Genomic DNA, 20,839 nt, shown 5'->3' on the forward strand with positions numbered 1-20,839 from the left:
GAGCCTTAGTGTGTCTGTGGTAGATGGTCAGCTGGAACTGGGTATTCCCTTGACCCAGGGGAGCAGGAAGGGGCCCACCTTGATGCATGACTACATCAGATATAGATCACTCCCTTTCCTTCTTTCCTCTATCCACACAAGGCCTTATTACCTGTGGAGGAGGGGCTAACCTCCTCCCCCAACATCGTCTTGAAACACCAGCAACCTCTCTGTTTAGAAGATTTAATAGTACCGCATCATTTGACACCGTCACAATAGTTTTTGTTAAGAACTTGATAAAGATTCAAATGACAAGCGGATATTAATGTAAAAGAAAGTAGTGTTACTTACCCAAAGGTGCAAAATTGTGAATTCCTTCTGCATTATCAGGCTCAGAAGCTAGGACTCTAGCTTTCAAACTGCTGTCTGTTGCTTTGGTGGGACCAGAATCAAGAAATTTCATAATAGTTGAAACCATACTTCTTGCTGTGTTAACAATAGCTCTTGTGCTCGTTACCATATTGTTACAAATAAGCTGAACACCACCTGTGTATAGCAGGCACGGGGAAAAAAACCCAACACTGTTCAGAAGCATGCAACAGATTCTAAGCAAGCAAAGGCCTATTTAGTAAATTTGCTCCTCCAGACACACATCTATACTCTTTCTTTAAGTGTCAAAAAAATCTACAATAAACCTTTTACATAATGCAGTTAAAAGACATCCTTACCCATATCATGGAAAGCCTTCAGTGCCTCACTTGTATCCAACACTCGTAAAATAAACCAAAGCAGCGGCTCAGATAACTGACAAGTGGCGAGAGAACCCTACAAGAAAGCCAGTTAAGAAATACATGGTTTCATACAAAATTAGTATGACAGAAATATGCATGACTGCTCTCAGCCTCCCCTTTTAGTAGGCGAAAATCCCAGAGAGGAAATGCCACCACAGTTGACCTCTCCGCCACAAAATAGCAATACCATGTTCCGCGTGTTTCACTCCTTATGTAGGAGAAGTCTTTGTGGTAAGGAAAAGATCAAACTGCCAGCAGCAAGCAGCTGAAGGGAAATAAGAATACTGAGCGTTTTAAATACCCACTACTATGAACACAATAAATGTGTTTCCCACCTGCACATAATAAAATATTCAACCCATCTTCAAACCTTTAGCCAGGAACATTTACTGGAATATCAAAACGTCCTTATACAAACCCTCTCTCCCTCTACCATGGCCAATGGAGGAAGGCTTCCTAACTTCTGTTTAGTTTTCTGAGTTTATTATTGACTACAGTATCAACTAATCTATAATTCCCTTGAAGCACAGCAAGGAACTTACCTGTCTTCCCATGTACCCACAGGCCATGTAGGTAAGAATCGGCTGAAGCATCACTTGCACCGTTGTTGCTTTTTTACTAAGCGTGGTCAGGATAGTGAACAACCCATCTCCAACTGATATTGCATCTAAGCCACCGTGAAAGTTTTCATGTTTAGTGAGATGTAAGCCACTTGCACCTTAGTGAAAACAGAAACAGTTGATATGGTTTGTTAGATCTTGGTTTCTGACCTTACAGCACATAAGAGAACTCAAGGATATTTAAACTTGTTCTCAGTTAAATGTTCACATGGATTTCACAAACTACAAATGGGCCAGTTTTCAGGATCATATAAATTACTATCACTGTTCCCAGATATATACTATGTTCTTTACAGTATAAATAGGAAGACTTAATGCAGGAACTCAGGGAATTGAAACCCAAGTTAGGTAAGACCATAGAAATGTGTGTAATTAGCGAAGGAAATCAAGTAAGAACTACAAGAATCAGAATCATTCCAAGCCAGAAGCAACTAACAGGTATTAAAGATTTTTTTCAGATAATAATAGAAGTACACTTGTCAGCCAAAAATCCCCAAATGTTTAACACATATATTCCTATCAGAAATATCTCTCCTGGAATTCTCCTCAGTGTTATGTCTCAGGATTTATTAATGAGTATTTATTGAGTATTGATATTCAGCAATACTGATCACACATTGCTGAAATTGAGGATGGAAAGCAAAAGAACAGTCTTCCCAAGGAAGACATCACCTCCATAAATACAACTGTCTTACAAAGCATATGGCATCAAGCTGGAAGAGCTTTTAAAAGTGATTTTAGATTTGAGTGGGAGGAATCAATGGAATAATCCCCTTCCATTTAGAGAAACGGGAGCTATACTGACAAATAACAACAAAAAATAATGTGTTCAAATGATCTTTGGAACATGCCTTACAGAAACATTTTGGCAAGAGAATTGACAGCTGAAGTACTTTAATCACCTTTAAGCTGTCAAGAAAGATAATCTTGATAAGCACTGGATGCATGGAGACAGACAAAGAAAAGTCTTAAGACTCAGTCTCTGCACTATCTAGAAAAGTTAAATGGAATGAATGATGGAGCCTAAGCCAACCAAGGTGAGTTTGCTGTGAAGACTTTGAGGCAAGGAGAAGGTAAGATAGGAGGGGAAGACTGTTGCTTGTATGATTGTATGCCTGTGTCAATGACAAAGCATAAAAAGCTAATGAAATTAATAGACAAAATGGTCATAAAAGAAAATCCAACAAATGTAATGTGACAAGTGAATTACTCAAGGCCATCCTGGTCTGGACCAGCTGACCTGCCAGGTGCAGTAAAATAACATTATTAGCACAAAATTTGAGCCACTACTTATTAGTACACATCTGCAGAAAACCCCTTGTTTATCTTCCCTGGGTAGCTAGCATGCTGCACTAAGTTATCACATGTTTACTACTATATGCTGATAACAGATTTTTGGATCGAAGACCTTGGCTGCAGTCTTCGAGAAATGTTTTCTTTATAGAAATTGGCTGAAGAGAGCTTAATACAATTCTTCATGAAGGAAGTGAAAATAATGAATAGCTGTGTTACATCTTCCCAAAATACACATACAAATTAGTTTCAATAACCCATATTAATATACATATTGGGAAGAGCAATCCACTGAAGGGTCAGCTGGCCCTGTCCCCTGAATTCAATGAAAAAAACATTTTGAAACAACACTATCTTTCCAAATAGCCTTTCTGAAAATGCAAAACAACTGCTGGACAGAAATTGGTGGTTTAAAAAGACATCAAAGTTGAGGAGAAGAGTATCTGAATTTCAGTCCAAAGAAACACATACTCAGAACAAACTATCATTCCCAGAACAAACAACTTTCAGTCAATATGACACCAACCACCCAGAGTAAAGGAGGAGATGTTCTGGAATTAATTTCAGGAAGGTTCCAACAGCGCAATTCAGGCTTGTCAAATCCTGCCTGCTGTTTAATTTGACTACTGGAGATGACTACTTTTTCCTCAATTGATTTTATGCCAAAATGAACCACAAGTCTAACATTCACATATTCTCACCCCAAAAACATACTGCTCTCTGGTAATAGCACTGGTTAACACTTTCACACCTGCTTAAAAGAGACTAGCACAGAAAAGGCCAGAGATACTTCTTCAAAACAAGAGAATCACTACAAAGAGAACAAAGTTTTACTACTATGCCTGAAACTGAGTGCAAGCTCTTTGCCCATCCTGCAAAATGTTCTTCCAGTTATTGCGCGTGCCACAAACATCCATGTTATTTCAGCCAGTGGTTTAATTTGTGCAAATAAACTCTACATTATCATCACGGGTCACAAGCAAGTCACATAAAGAGAGTCTCTCTGAGAAAATGCACCTTAGGTACAGATCTGACAAACAGCAACTTTGCTGTTCAAGGTATCATCAGCTTCCTCACTTGTTGGCAGTAAAAAGATCCCACCCACAAATGTATGACTGGAACACCCAGAATATGCTGTTGATGCAATTTCTGGTAAAACAGAGGAATAGAAAATTTTACGTATTCTGTGCAAAGGCCACAACTGTAACTTGTCTTTTTCAGAAACAATTAAAAAAAGGAAAATAACGCAACAGATAAAGAACAACTGAGGTAATGTGTCTATAGAACAAACCAAAGACTGATCCTAATTAATGAAAAAAGGCATGTGACGGGCACAGATTGAAATACAGGAAATTTCATTTAAACGTTGAGGAAAAGGCTTTTCTACTTTAAGAACAATTGAACACTGTAACAGGTTGCCCGCAGTGTTTGAGGAGTTTCCACCCTTGGCGAATTAAATGCCCAACCAGACAAAGTACTAAGCAAATCTGCCTCTCAGATGACCCTGCTTTGTGCAGTGAGGTTGGACTAGACAATCTCTAGAGGCCCCTTTCAACATGGACCATTCTGAGATTCAGCAAATTCAAATGCAAAACGCATTCATGTCTAAGTACTGTCTCCCACCTCATATTAGTTTTTTATCACATACCTATCCCCCCTTCACTTGTTATCAGTCTCTTTTTTTCCTGTCGTTTTTGTGATACGTTCTTTCATGTCTATACTTAATTAGTGAGTTTGTAGAAGTGTTAAATGTTGCACCACCCCAGAAGGTCTTCCATTTTATTTACAAAATACTTACCGATAATCATTGCCATAGCACTGCTGTTACACTGGCCAAGTGCAGACAAAATCTGGCTCATAATTTGTTGGTTGGCTAACACCAAGTCTGCTACATATGCAGTTGATCCTTGAGTATTAGGGTTGCTTCCATTGCCATCTTTGCCTCCTGAAACCTTTTCTTCATCAGACACACTGTCTGTAGTACTGCTTGCTACTGGAACACGGGCACTATATTCTCGGTTACTGGAAAGTGGCAGCTGAACTAAAATGTTGACCAGCTTTAACAAATCAAACATAAGTTGATCCCTTGTCATTTCTCCACAAACTGCTTTAGCATCACCTGGACGGATAATATTGGCAAAAAGCCCTCCAAAACACGCTCGAGCGCCCACGGAGCTGTCTGAGCCGCTGCGAGACATCACTTTGTCCGAACACGTAATGTAATGATGTACAAGGAAAGTTATAGACTCAATTACTGCGGAAATAGTGCTAACTGATACAACTTCAAAATTCTGTTCCAGGGTAAATTCCAAGAGTTTCACTTGTGCATCCAAGGGGCCCTGGCCTGTCTGGAAAGCACCCCTGAAAGAAAGAAAGAAAAAAAAGAAAATAAAGAAACAAAACCTCCAGATATTTCATTGTTCAATATTAACAAGTTAAATAGGTTTGGCTGTTAGTGTTTTTTTTTTTTGGCAGCTTGATTTTTAAGAATCAAAAAGCACACTAGACTTCCAATAAGTAAAAATCCAGCCATTTTCAGAAATGTGTGTTGAAGCACAGATCACATCTTTCACAAGTCAAGCATTCTTAAATTTTTAATATACTGGTCATTACACAGTCTGTAGGACCTGCTCATGCTATTGCTTTCCTGATACCATGAAGGATTAAAGGTTCCTTTGAAAAGGTCTAGGATCCATATTTTTTTTAAAAAAATAAATATAATCCAGTTAATTTTGTAGGTATAGGCTTAGAATACAGTCCTGTTCAGTTGTGGATGAAAAGTTTCACCTGTTTGCAGGGAAACTTCATGGGAGGAAGTAATCTAATACTTCAATATCACTAAGATTATTTGTTTTCTAACAGGAAATTATGATGTGTTTTTTCTTCCCATAGTTTTTTGGCTTTGGATTTTGTTTCAGCCCCCTGAGGTAGAATGAAGAATGGTCAGGTTTTAGCTATTTCAATAGTAACTCTACATCAGACCATGATAAGTTACTCAAACTGCCACAGGCTGGTGCTTATAGGATCTCTTTCAGGGATAATTTTATCTTCCCAAGCGCTTTTATGTGTATACTGGCAGGCTACAAAATTAAACCTTTTGAATCAGTATGTTTAAAACAAAACTGCTAATTCTTGAAGCATTAGTTACTGATTTTTCATATATTTCTCTGTATTTTTGACACCGATTAATTTTACTATAAATTTTAAAATTAAATACAGAACAAACCAGTTTATAGACATAGCCATGAAGAAAATATTTGGCATTTAATTAGTTCTAACAAATACTGCTTTTCTTCATAATCAATCTTATGCTTTGACCAGACATGGTGTACTTCAATAACTACCATCTAAACTATTTTCTGATATTTTGCTTCCATTTTATGACATTTCAGTCCCACCTTTGATTTGTCTCAGAAAAATCGAACACATTGCAAAAACTATCCTTTCAGTGGTCTCATTAGCTTAATTCAAATAAATTATGTCATGCAGACACACATTCCAAGAACCACTGTGAAATAATGATTTTACTGTATTATGACATTTCTTGTCTAAGCGACTGATCATCAATGTAACCTGAAAAACACCACCCATCCAATTGAAGTTACTGAAGTAAACTCTCTTAGAGAAGGCTGAAACTGTTTTCTGTACAGTTAAAGAATAGGTAACACCGAAGTGCCACCTACTGGGAAGCCAGAAACTGAGGAAGCTCATCCCTATTTGTAGGAAGCCTTTGTCTAGGGATGAGCAAAACATCAATACCAGAAATAAACAGCAATTCCTAAGCTACTTCAGACCAAACAATTGTCACATTTCCAGTGTACTGCTGTACAACAGTCTTGTGCCCACCAACCTAGCCTTGAAGGAGCAGAGCTGTAGAAGACAAGCCATAAGCTCTTATCTCTCCCCTGGCCAGCAGCATTTCTCTACACTAGTGGGGAAACACATCAATAAGCCCCAGAAGGACAGTGGGGCAGAGGAGGTTTTCCACTGTCAGGTGAGGAAAAGAAGAAAAAAACCCAAGGAACACACATATTGCATAAACAGGATTATGCAATTTCATATTTTAATCCTACCATGTTATAAAAGCCATGCAAATTATTTTCACAATCTACAAATAATTCTTAGGAACTTTCATTAATCGAGGCCTCGCAGTGTACTTTTCTCTTTTTAATAGGTAAGCTCTTCCACAGTGCCCTTATTTCAAGGATTACTTTAACAAGGCTTGTATCTTAGCTCTAGATAAGATCAGTCCAAACAACTGTTGATGCCTCTGTTCACTGCCCCTCTCACACCGAGGCTGTGTGTGGATTCCAGTCGCCCTCTTCCACATGCCAGACGCAGCCCAGGCCCCGCTGGCAGTACTGCCCCAACACCTATGATCTCCATCCATATATAAGTTGACAGTATGACAAGGCGAGACATACACATCTTAATTGTAATTGACACTCACATAGATCTTGAAGACAAAGAGAGCATGAAAGGAAAAAAAAAGTTAAATTTACCTTTCTGTTGAAAGAATATGTATTAATTTCAATAAAAATTCACTGAACATCTGAGGACAAGTTGAAGAAAGGTGCACTTGTAATCGAGTAAGAAACTCTTGCATAGCTTGCGTCGCTGTTGGCCCAACCTGGAGGGAAAGGCATTTTATTAAGTATTGTGTAAAACTGAAATGTCTTCAAGAGCATTAAGTAGTATCTAACAAGAACTTGTTCTAAGAACAGAAAATTATGATGTAGCTTAACTTGCTTTTTTTACAAGGTTTCACATAAGAACTATTCCATATCAATTTATATTGTTTTCCTATCACTAACCATGAGTAAAAAGCAAATAACTCAGTTCTTTGCCTAAGACTCCTCTTACAGCTTGAGACTTGATCTTTTCACAGCAATGTACGACTACACTTCACACAGAATACATTTCTATGCTAATCTGTATGTTTTTCCACAAACTACACATTTACATGTAAGCGCTTTAAATTAATGGTACTGCACAATGCTTAAGTTCTGGAAAAGACCATGTACTTTCTGGAAAGTACTGGAAATAACAGGTGTTTTCTGTCTCCCAAAGTATGTGTTTCTGAGACTCCTGTCAAATATTACATACAATTAATTTAACTTGAGCTTTTTTTTTTTTTTTTCCCCATCACTATTCACAGATGTTTCAAAGACTGCAAAAAGGAAAAAAGCCATTAGTTGAAATCAGGAGAAACAGTAGACACCACACGAATTCAGAAACAGGCAGAAATTAAACAACATAATTTTAAATTCTGGAATTACTAGATATTTATATTTAATCATCATTGGCATTTTTATCTCAATCCAGCAAGATTTCAGTAAACTGACTGAACTCTGTTACTTTTTTCATGCAGGCACCTATGGAATCCTAACATGGAACACATTAACTGACATATCACAAAGCATTCTCTCCCTTTGGTAAGTCTCCAGATGCTTGTAAAAACGTATGATTGCTACTCAGAGTGTAACACCAACATGACTTCCCTGTGATTGCTCATCAGAACCCACTAAGACTATAACCATAAAAAAAAGAAAGCAAGGATATAACACATTATGAATGACATACATTCACGTCAACTGTATTGAAATCCTATTACAAAGAGTTTTGCCTCTATTTTAATTGCTAGTTAGTTACCTGTGGACTGTGTTGATTTGTTCCATGAGGATTAGTGCCAGAAAGAAATTTCACTAACACATGAATGAGGTTTGGATCCGACACCAACAATTGGGCAGTACTTTCCTGAGCTCCAATGGCACTGCTTGGACCAGCTTAAAAATAAAGACATCAAAATTAAATCCATAATCTTAAGCACTCAGTGTAAATCAAACATTTACACTGCATATCCCTCATACTTGTTTCATGATGTGTAAATATTCTCAGCAAAATAAGCTACCAAAAGCTGCTTACTCAGGACTACAATTTTAAGAGTAGGGTTTTCAGTAAGTACAGCTAATAAAGCCCCCCAAAATCTGTTCCACCAGCGTTCCAAGCTTGCTAAGGCAGTATTCCTGAAAGTAGAGCTTCCCCTTGTAGAAGCAATATATACATTTTGATTTGTTTCTCTTTGCTATTAAAACACCCTAACAAGGCTTAAATGCATTTGTTAGTTTGCCAAATACCACATGGTCTATTATCCTGTAAACAAGAGACATTTTTGTCTTTGGCATACTCGGAGACTTCTCACCATTGACTAAAACTGTAGGGACCTTAACAGATAAGGACTCTGAAGACCAGAATTAGAATTAAAATACACCCTTCAACGATCAAACAAATGATCTTTATTAATGTGAAGTCTTACTCATCATTCAGTAGTGGTATATTGAATCAATTCAAAATACAACTTGAAAAAAAGCATAGCTACCGACTGAATAAAAAACATATTCTTACAATATTACACCTAGCTAAATGAAGTTACAGGTTATTAACATGCTGAAGATGCAACCACTTTCAGATTACCTCATCATATATAAACTATTAAATCAAGAGGAAATGATGCTTTGGTATGAGAGCTTGGCTGGTACCCTTTTGCATCCCAAGATAAGATTCTTAATTAGGGAGGCTTTTAAAAGAACCAAATCCTGAACTACATGCTAGTCATGCTGTTTACCAGAGTCTTCATCATTCATAATAATTTCCTTCAACTAAGGGAAGTTAAACTAAAGATCCTAAGCAGGAGGGAAACATCTCTGTCAAAACCAGAATTAAACCCTGACTGCTTCCATCCCCATTGTAAAGCTTTCAGAGCAATGAAGTAAAAATAGCATTGCAAACACACTTCAGCAGAATGACACATATGAGCAGAAATGCTTACAGGAAGATGGAAGGAGAAGGTAATTCACAGTAAGTTTTCCCCTTAACAAATGCCATTTTATTTTCAAACAATAAACCAATTTCTTTCTTCAGCTGCATGCAGAAAACTTACACTGGAAGTATTCCTTGTACAGCTACACAAACCATTTTGCATTGATTTAACTACATTAGTAGTGGAACAAGACTGCATGGCTATGACTGATGGCATGGGCAATAGCTGGAGTTGAATAAAAGAAAGCACCCCACAGTATTCCAGTTTCATTGTATTTTAGACAATCAGGCTGCTCTAGTTTACATTTAATAGTGCAAAGGATGAAAAGGTGAAGTCTTGTCTGCTGGGGACAAGTCTATAAAAAGGAAGTACAAAATTTCACAGGTTCTCTGAAACAAAAAGCATTTCAGAACAACGCCTTCCACTGCAGGACGTGCCTTGGAAATACCGGTCTGGGTGAACTGATCAAGTTTATTTTCCCCTGCTGAATCAGCACCCCTGAACATCTACTGAAGTAAAACACACAATACACTGATCCTCCTTCTAAGAAAACTAGGTATGTAGGCTGTTGATGGGGGTTGGGTTTGGTTGTTGGCTTTGGGAGGTGTTTCTGTGCATATCATCATACATGTTAAAAATGAATATGGCACTCAGGTCATTAAGAACACTAACTTGCTAAGCTCAAGCCCTTGCATGTATACTTAGACCTGTTATATTACTGCCTTTTGGAGTTTTTTTGGGGAAAAGTTCCACTTACAAACTTCTTCGAAGTTTAAGACAAATCACTGTCACTGAAACTACATTCAACTGCAGCTGGCATAACTAATCAAAATGAGAAGTTAACCTGAATCTGGTTATTCTGTTTTTTCATAGTTTTCTGAAACATTTCATTGTTTCAATGTAATTGCATCATTCCAACTTTGTATATGACTTCAGTTTTGAGCTACATGTCACCTGAGTTTGTCCAAAAGTACTTACTGAGTATCCAAATTGATTTTAAAATGTGTAAAAAGTGCCCAAAGTTTTTGTATTTTTATTTGAAGAAGGGTTCAAAGTGCTTTTGTGCTTTCCTGCATTCCTGAATGGTATCTTCATTGACAGAAGGTATTTAATTTTCTTCAGAGACACCAAATCACCTACGAAGTCTATAAGGATCATGACCAGTGTGACACAACAAAAAAGTAACAGTCAATGTTGTTTTTTAAACAAAACAAATCAAACTCTCCATTGAAACTACAGCTTTTAGAATACGTACGCTTGCATTTTTCTGAACAGGGCACAATTCGGGTGTAGCTTTAAGTCATTTAATTTGTTCACTTGGTGTTTCTCTGAAAGTAACATTATTTTAAGAACTCCAGCATTTTCGTGCTGTTTGCACCTTCACTTGTTAGGTTTGTACTGTAACTACAAAATTAAATGTGGCTACTTGCAAAGACTTCACATCTTAATACAAGCAGATGTATGTTAGAACTTCCCCCAGCATGTACAGTCCCAGCCCATCTTCTTTTGACACACAATAGCCAAGTCATGCTAAACCTCAACTCATTTCCTTCCAGGATTAAAAGGATCCATAGTTTTCCTACTGTTTTATGATAGGGTTGGTGCCATAACTGAATAAATACAGCTTGATTACTTCATATGTTATTTTATTTTTATATTTTATATTTAACAGCTGAAAATATCCCTACAATGTAAAACCCCACTTTTCTTTCCTACATTGTATTTTTAGTCTGACATGTTTCCTTTGACATTTTAACTACAGATTTCAGGATGCATCTACATTATCTACTCTGTCAGGTGTGTTTATCCTCAAAACACTGCTCCCAAACAGTATTTCTGGTGACAACAATAAAAGATAAGCAAAAGGGCATGTGAGGAGAGCATGAATAGTTCTTACTAAAGGAACAGATGAGTAAAGGCACCATGAGAATGATTTGACAGATTACAGCTGTTTACTTTAGAGCAACTGTAGTGCTGAAATACTTCTTAGCCAGGTATCATTGTAGATTTGCTTCTATCCACCTTCCTTTACCTAATGTTAAATGCTTTTAGACGTCACCCATCAAATACTGATTTTAAACACCATCCTTGCAAAATTTGTCCCTGGAACTTGTAAACTAAGGTCATTGCTCCAAATAGAAATGACGTGGGCATTGGGTTTATCCCTGAAAAATATCTTGCACTCCTCAGATAAGAGTTTCTGAAGCACAGAAATTACATAGCCTGAGCTCCTATTCTGATGACATTTATCAGCACATAATGGCATATTGAAGTAAGATTTTCTGACCATGAACTGACCTGGCCTACACAGTGGTTACTCATAAAATCCCAGCACAGGCCAGTTCCCCATAAGAATCCGCCCTATACTCAGGTGGGGGAAGGAACCAACTAAAAAGCTTTGATTAATACTATAGAGATCTGGGGTTTTGGAAAAATAACTAAGAAACGGCTTTGAAAAAAAATGTTGTCAGGATGAGATCTCTAGAACCACCTCATTTCTCATGACAAAAACTTCTAATTCATTGACCTCTTGCAGAAAAAGCGACTGACACCTTAATCTTCAGAGTACAATGGTTCAGAAGTGGGTTCAAAGAGACTACTCATAAAATGCAAATAAGGCAAGACCCTTATCTAGAATGGATGGAGAAGTATGAAAAAGCACTGCACACACCCCACACACATACACACACACCCTGCCCCCGCCTTTTCTTTTTCCCTTTTGTTTCCTTTCTTCTTTTTCAATGGAAGACGGGGGAAAACAGAATGGCTGAATCTATGTATCAAATGGCAATAATGAATCTCAGCTCAATAAAGCAAACCTAAGAAGGAGGGTCTGTGAGAAGGCTTTGAGATCCAATGGTTCAGAAAAAAGGGATAGTGGGATTTTCTCAGTGCTAAAATGCTCACCTGCAAAAAGAGTTTATCGAATCATCTATAAGCAATTATATCTCTAAGTTGTTTTTCAGTTTCTGAAACAGCAAATATGATTATCTAAAAAGGATTATGTCAAGAAGAGGTGCTTTCTTGTTTATTTAAAAGGCTTAGTGCATCTGAAAAGGGTTATTACACCTGAAATCATCTGAATAAAATATTTTTAGTGGTGGTGTTTTTTTCATCAGTGAAGATATTCTGCAAATGAACACGTCTGGGGGCTTGTTGTATTTTGGGTATTAAAAGGGCAAAGAACCTCATTTTATAACCACACACATCTAGCAAGACTAACCTAAATTGTTCCCCATTAACTGTAATTGACATCTTAATGGTTTAAACAAAAAAGAAAAAAACCCTACCCATAACTTGGCAATACAGTGAAGATATGTGAACAATTTGTACTTCATAGCTTAAAACATTACAGAATTAAAGACAAATGCAAGAGGAAGTTGACTCCAAAGACAGTTGACATGTGACATACATTTCACCAGTCTCAGGACCAACTTGTCTTTAAATTGTTTGTTCTCTACTGGCTGTATATATTTAAAAAAAAATCCAAACCCCTATCTCTCTTGGAAAGCAGGATCTTGCAAACTGTAAGTTGATAAGAACTCCTGTGAGACACTGTCTGCAATGGATTAAGAGACTATTATTAGTCACAGTTCTGAACTAAAGCACATGGAAACCAAAATTTTTGATTGGAAAAGTGCTCTGATGGATCCTACCTTCAATTGTCAAGAACTGAACAGAGATTATTTCACTTCTTAAATGTGATAACTCAGTGCCATTAAGACAGAATATTATCTTGACTCATTGGCAGCTGAGGAATACTGGCACAGAAATTACCTGATGGGTGCTTAAACCTACTTAGCTCCTGGTTCTATCATTGAGTATGGGGAAAGGGGCAGTTAAAGAATATTTATCTGTGTTAATCCACACACATATATAAAAGGAGACACACTTTCAATCCTTTAATTTACCCTCCAGCAAGCTTGCATCTCCAACTCAACTCCAACCTTGGGCTCACAATCCTATATACACAAAAATGCACAACCACATCCATGTGCTGAGGTGTGCCTGCGATGAATCACAGTGATTGCTTCTGAGCAGCTTTTCATTCAAATCATCACTTGCTGATCTCAGGCAACTGCTAAGAAACTCCTGCAAATATGCAGCTGCCTGTCAGCATCACAGCGTAACACTGAGCTTTGTACCACTTGGAAGAGATTCACATATGGTCTCAGTGGTACACACAGCAGTTTTTGGAAATTGCTAGTCTACAGTTACTAATTGGAGTGTTGAAAATATAAACGGGTGTTAACTGCAGGCACTGGTATCCTACAAATCAAGCCACATTCTATTCTCAAATACCAACAACAAGATGGATGTCTCAGTTTGTGAATATCAATTAAGTCTCTTCCATTAGTTTACTCACAGCTCTATTGCTTCACCTAACAGCAAAAATTTCAGTAGACTTTTGAGACTGATCTCTAAATAACATCACAGAAGAGGGACATTAAGTGAAAACTTGAAGAAAAAAGTGCATCCAAAAACCAACAATTTGAAATGGCATATATGAGAAAAGATTCATAAGCATCTTTGAGGAAAACTGTGGGGAATAGCTGTGTCATCACAGGGTGGCAAATTGCTTCATGTAAGTGTGATCTTCAGGTGGCTCTGGGTTTCTTTCTTCTGTAATTACTACATATGTTTGGAGTGAATACAGAATTTAAGAGTTCTGACATGGTCTAACATGTAGGGTTTAAAAGATTCCAGTCTCCCAGTTCTTACTGTTTGCTTACCTTCTTTAGCTTTGAGGACAAGGCCACCAAAGCATTCCTCACGACAGCTGCCCTATGATAGCAAGCCATTTAGAAGCTTAATGTCTTCATTTTAAAGTTACAACCTTTACTTTCTACCCGTCTTGTGGCAAAATCTCATTCACAAAGCAAGATTCTCTCTAGTATGTAATGGAGCAATGTACAGAATGTAAGATATCTGATGTGCATAGGGAAATGAAATGAAAGGGCTGGATTTCTTTTTTAATAGATTCAGCTTCTAGGGGCTCATTTTCAGATAGCTTAACATAAGCAGTAACTAGTGGCTGTATATTTACAAAAATATCCCTACTGCTAAGAAAAACATGAATCTCTCATAGCACCTTAATCCTTCCTCTCTGCTATCTCTTCCCGTAGTCTGAAACTAATTCCCAAGGATCATTAGCTAGTCCTAAAATTAATTTTTAGGAGACGCTGTCAAGCTACTTACAATGATATTTTCTTTTACCACTACAGTTTCAGTTTCCCATGGTACAAGCAATTAAAGGACCCCACTGTTAAAAAGCCTGAAGTTATGGAGAACCAGAAAAACTACTTACATGACAAAAGGAAAGTTCTGGTAGTCTTTCAGATGGGAATCAACACTCATTTGTACATCACTAGAACAATCAACATTTAAAAAAAAAAAACCCACAACCCAAAACTTACCATTAAGCTGCATATTTGTCATGAGAGTTAGGCTATGAAGCACAAGGCACCATGTCCGGAGTAGGGTATTAGGATACCATGCCAGAACTGACAGGAAGCTAGTTACTGAAGCTGTCAAGAAAAACATGTTTTTTCCAAGCTTTAATCTTCAAGGTATTACTATGAAATTCTTATTTTTACTGCAAGCTGCTATATTTATTACTGTTGTTATTATTAATATAATTGTTTATTGTATTTACTTTGTTTTGACAACTATTGTTCCAGGTAATTGGGTAAAGCAGCCTCACCAACACTTCCCAGGAACTGCCCCACAGAACTTTCTACAATGTCCTGACCCTGACACCTCAGAGAAAATGATGCAAAGAAACTGGCTGCAAAATGCTCTCGTGGAAGTCAGTGTAACAGGTTCATTATAGCAAGCATTAACATTTTGGACTATCACCACATGATACCACAAATTTTCTAAACTATACAGTATAAAATTGACATGTCTTTGTACTAGACAGTAGTCTACAGTATAAAATTGACATGTCTTTGTACTAGATAGTAGTCTGATGCCAAAAAGTAACAGTGCTTCCCCCCTCCGTCAACGGCTTTGAAAATAAAGGGATCATAGGACAGTATACAAGAAGAAGAAGTTTGTCAGAGAAGTGCGTACAGGTGCACAGTTCACCTCATACTAAGTAGTAATGGGAATAATTATGAGTTAAGAACCACAGATTTTACAAATTAGTTTCTGAGAAGATTATGCAAAATCAAAGAATCTCAGTTACATATTAGCTACACAGTTTTCATGTCGAGAAGATAATGAGCCCAAGAGCTCTTTAACAAGAACAGAGTAGTTATCCCAACACTGATCTTATCAAGAATACTTATTATAATACTTTTTACTCATTAGCAACAATTGGGTACTTAAAAAAAAAAACCCAACCTGTCTTACACTTTCTGAAAATTAATTTCCCATATTCAATGTATTTTACCTTGGTTCAAGGAAATTACAGGTATTCGGTTAGCGTTATAAAGGAAAACATCAGCGCCACTATCTTTACTTCCAGAGGAGCTGGAATTCAGGCTTAATGTGAGCCATAACTGTAAAAGGGATTCAAGCTGAAAAAAAAAAAAAAAAAAAAAAAAGGAAAAAACCACTATCAGACCAAACTCAAGTGTTTTTCCAGAACTCCAAAGCAGTTATCTGTTTTGAGTTTAAAAGCCTTATCTACATTCTCAGCTGCTACTGTTTCACTGGTAACACACGTTCTCTCTCTCCCCTTGATTAGATTTGAAGATTCTGATAAACCTGAATATTCAAGACAAATTCAGCATAACCAGCAAATGCCTCTGCTACGTTTTTGTAATCGAGTTCTTCTAAATACAGGTAAGTTCTCTTAAGAAGTTTCTTTAAACTTATGTTAAAAAAAAGCAGCTTTAAACACTGCCCAGAAATGTCTGTATTATAACCTTACACCTGAAATGCTGGTTTGCATGTAAGCTTTTGGAATGTCTCAGTACAATAAAGTGATTTTACCAGTGAACTGAAATTATTCAAAAGGCCAATGTAATTACTGGGAAACCTCCTTTGGTATCACACACACCCCAACGCTCACACTGCATAAATCCCTTGAGGAAAGTAACTATTTAGATATTCTGGGGAAGTATCAAGACCCTTTACATCACACAACTGTATTTTGGATGAGATATTTAAAGAATGACTGAAGGATGGAGTCAGCCAGCCAATTAAAATATGAACAGGCAGGCAGGCACGCACCTAATCACTCATATATATCATGTATGGCATTCCTGTACATGTTCTGAGGAAAGCATTGCTAAACCAATGATTTTTTCAAAAAGCACACTAGATGCGGTGTTTAGGGACACGGTTTAGTGGTGGACTTGGCAGTCCTGGGTTAACGGTTGGACTTGATGGTCTTCAATGTCTTTTCCAACCTAAATGATTCTATGATTCAGGATCACTGGGTAATTCAGGTTGGAAGTGACCTCCTCTGCTCAAAGAAGGACCAAAGGCGACGTCAGAATGGGTTTCTCAGGCATTTATCCAGCTGGGTTTTGAAAAACTCCACAGATGGAGACTGCACACTTGTTGATACTCTTCACTAATAAGCTAACAATTATCTTTCAGGGAATCTACGAACTTGTTTTTAACTATGAAAATGTATACCCACTTTTTCACTGTAACAAGAAATGTCCAATTTGATAAAAGCTTTCAGCAGCTTGTCTACTAATTTATTGGTACTGTTGTCCATGACAGCTTCATCAGCAATACAGTACATTATGTAACAGGTTACTTGAATTCTAAGTAGTAAGAAGTACAGGAAAAGAACTTTCAAATTTAGAGGGAAACACTGTCAAAACATTCCAAAGTTCACAATTCTATACCTGAACATGGTGGACTTGTAGCATGGAAAAGAGTTTGTTGAAGCATGCACTCAGCATAGGTATAGATGACAACTGTACAATCAACTGAGCATTTTGGCTAGCAGCATGTAATCCTCTTAGCAGTGAATCATCTGTTCCGCTAGGAGACTGGGTTACTAAAAAACAAAAGAAAAAGTACCACCCCCCCATGAATTATTTTGTAAAAGTTGCTAAAAGCAATCTCACATTTATCTCCATGCATTTCATACTTAAGGGAAAGACACTTATAATTCACAAGAACATCTTCAATTTATTGTTCAGCTGAGCTGGACTACTGACTACCATACTGTGAACAAGTACCCTTGCATACTTGAATATCAGGCACCTCCACCTTCACAAAAACTGTTTGGAAAGTGAGCCCGCACAAACACGTTTTCACACTTTTTGCTAAACACGTATTAAAGGAGTACCCTGATAACACCATGGTAAGACAAACAATTGGAATCTCTCTCACGCATTATGGTAAAACTACTGCAGTCAGTAAAACTTCCAGAGAGTAAAGGCTGAGGATGTCACTACACCTATTCCATCGTCAGATATTCAACTAATGACTGCATGCATATTAAGCTATCCAGAGAGCTACAAAAAAGCACATCTTAAAAGATGGGCAGTGCAACTCACTGAAAATATGTTCAAGAGCAAATTGGCATTGTGAGGGTTTTTATAACACAAAGTTTACTGAACAGCTGGGCTCGAAATTGTATTCAAATATTTTCACTTCCACCACTGAATAGGTGAAAGTGTCAAATACAAAGCAGCTTTCAAACAGCTGAAATTTCACAATGAATGCAAGAATGAAGCTTCACAAAACCAGGAAATTTAATGTTAACTTGCATCTAGATCAGAAAATGAAAACAATTCCTCCATTATAGTATAATGCACTGTAAAAGAAATCTTGCATATTTGACCAGATTCACAAAATGTCTTAAACATACGTATACACATAATTAAAATATCTGAATAATGAAATATCTCTAAAGCTTGGTCTAACAAGAAAATTCAAGCAAAATATAACTTGTCCTAAGCTGCTAAATGACTGCAGAAAAAATTAGTACAAATTTCAAAGCATCATGGCCATTATGCGAAGAGGATGATTTGACAACAGGTAGTTACATGTAGGAGATGTGTTTGTTAATGCTTGTAGAATGGAATCAGCCTCCAGGGTGGACATCATCTTCAGCATCAGCTCAGCCTGCTGTTCCAGTCCAACTTCTAGACGTGCATCTAAAGCTACACAAGGCAACAAACAGGGTAAAACTGAATTATATCAAAGACACGTAATTAGTTACTCTAACTTCCTGTGCAAGCAACAGAGATACACAGTATACATTAAAATTAAAAAAAAAAATAATTCTCAGTATCACTAATCGGAAGATTCAGGTTTATGTATAACAGAAGCAGAATGTAGAAAGTTACACTCTGAACTGAGCATAAAATTCTTACAGACATGAAATATGTAATTAATGAAATACTGAATTTCTGTGAAATACACACATATTTCTTTTCACAGTCACTTTAATATGACACATGACCAAATCTACATGTGTTTAAGCCTGTTTTTCCTACAGTAATAGTTCTCAAACAAGAACCAAAAAGCTGTTTTGCTCCAGTGTGGCAGCAGAAAAATCTATTACCCCATTTCAGTAGTGCCACTCCAAACTAAACAAGTGTGCCACCTCAGTCCTTAGGGTAGAGGCAACAATCCAAATTATCAGCCAAACAGAAAAGATGTTCCAAAATTTCCTGAGGAAACAGGAAAGTTTTAAAACTGCCAATAAGAGTGTGTTCAAAAATGTTAGAAAATAAGATTTTCTGTTATGTTAGGCTCTTTTAAAAAACCTAACATAATATTCTTTAAGTTACTACAAAAAAGAAAAACTGTGGCATTTAAAAATGTAATTCTTTCCACTTAATGGCCTTAGAGAATGTTAACATACTCTGCTAAACAAAAGTGTCAAATACCGTCTCACAGAAAAGAGATGCTGAACAGGTTTTCAGTTCATTGCTTACCTTGAGAGACTGATACGCTTACAGTTTGTGATCCATTTTTCTCTGTAGTTACTGGTGGTTTTGCAACTGGAATTCCAACGCCTCCAATATAAGGATTGTAATTGTAGGTGCCATAATCGGCACCCCAGTAATCATACCAGGTGCTGCTTATAGGCTTAAAAAAACAAACACAGACCCCAAACAAAAAAGGAAAAAAGAAAAAAATAAATAGCAACTCTTTAGACTGCCCAAGTACAAAAATAAAATTTGCAATGACTAACAACAAACACTGAAGTTAGAAAAAATTAAAACCAGAAGATTGGATCCAAGAGCTTTAGAAAATTCTGTTTCAATTTTACTTCCAGTATAAACTACTTAATCCTTAGTGATTGTCAAAATCCAGCAATCTAGTTAGCTATCTCAAACATTCAGAAAGCCAATCTGAACACATTATCAGTTTTTATACACACATCTGTATCACACTAAATTTGGAAGTGGAGTGCCACACAGATATTTTGAGAAGTTATTTATCAGGACAGAATACTATATTATTAACTATACCATTAAAGTACCCTGAGGCCTCAGTGAGGCTCAGGGATTATTTGTACTGTGCTCTGCAACAGAAAGGAGTTGAATTATCTTTTCTTAGTGTCTTACATGATTCAACAAGATTCAAATCACAGGAAAAGAAAACAGCAACATAAGACTGTATGAAGGCAATTTGTATATGCCTGTCTTTTTATTGGCACGATTCAGTATCAACTGTCATTTTACAGATAGAAAAGAAATCTAAGGAAGGATTAAGAATGAAGTAGTGTTTTTCTGGCTGGTTTTTAGAGGACATCCAATCAGGCAATAAGATTATAAAGATATGTGTGGATGAAGCGGACTAAGGAGTACTGCCACATGAAATGACAGCAGAATAAAAGAGGAGGGAAAACCAGCAACACAAAAATTAAGCACTAAGTGGAATTTTTGCTAAGGTGAGATTTAGAGAAAAAAAGTCTTTACATGATAGGTAATCAGTGGAAGGACACGGGAAGGAATATATGAAAATGTAATGTTGTCTAAGAAAGTGGTAATTCAGGTTAATTCAAATGAGGCTGACTGTTTAAGTCAATAGTGAGAGGAGTAAGAAAGCTCCAAATGAGAGTATTGTTCTTAAGGACAGAGAAAGGAGACTCAGTATTTCGTTAGGAACAGCTGTACTTCTTTACAAGCAAAATACTTCAGATTTTTAATGTACCTTGACAATATACTATTACATCTAAGTGTAATTTTACTACCTCTGATTTGTTTAGATTCCATTTTAAGTATGAAAGCATTTAATAATTTTTTTCATTCCACAGTGGAAAGTTAGTTGCACCTCTTTATAGTCTGAAGCTGGTCTACTAGTTACTTCTGACTTTTTTCCCAATTCCAGTACTAGCAGTACTATCTCTCAAGATCAATCACAGAAGCAAATGGCACTCTGTTCTTAAAAAAGAACAAAACTAG

General features: G+C 36.9%; 1 protein-coding gene across 6 annotated transcripts in view; it reads right to left on the minus strand.

Annotated features, from left to right (window-relative positions):
* Positions 1 to 20,839, minus strand: part of BIRC6 (baculoviral IAP repeat containing 6) — a 183,139-nt gene that overhangs the window by 87,814 nt on the left and 74,486 nt on the right. For all 6 annotated transcript variants that reach the window (XM_056357629.1, XM_056357633.1, XM_056357630.1 and 3 more), the window contains exons 39-49: positions 19,364 to 19,517; positions 18,467 to 18,583; positions 17,315 to 17,469; positions 15,901 to 16,027; positions 14,921 to 15,031; positions 8,336 to 8,469; positions 7,186 to 7,313; positions 4,482 to 5,044; positions 1,313 to 1,488; positions 708 to 804; positions 331 to 525 (exon numbers count right to left, since the gene is read on the minus strand). In XM_056357629.1, coding sequence (XP_056213604.1) covers positions 331 to 525; positions 708 to 804; positions 1,313 to 1,488; positions 4,482 to 5,044; positions 7,186 to 7,313; positions 8,336 to 8,469; positions 14,921 to 15,031; positions 15,901 to 16,027; positions 17,315 to 17,469; positions 18,467 to 18,583; positions 19,364 to 19,517 — 1,957 coding nt within the window. The remainder of the gene's footprint in view (positions 1 to 330; positions 526 to 707; positions 805 to 1,312; positions 1,489 to 4,481; positions 5,045 to 7,185; positions 7,314 to 8,335; positions 8,470 to 14,920; positions 15,032 to 15,900; positions 16,028 to 17,314; positions 17,470 to 18,466; positions 18,584 to 19,363; positions 19,518 to 20,839) is intronic.

This window comes from Falco biarmicus, chromosome 12 (genome assembly GCF_023638135.1).
Source record: "Falco biarmicus isolate bFalBia1 chromosome 12, bFalBia1.pri, whole genome shotgun sequence".
Taxonomy (NCBI): domain Eukaryota; kingdom Metazoa; phylum Chordata; class Aves; order Falconiformes; family Falconidae; genus Falco; species Falco biarmicus.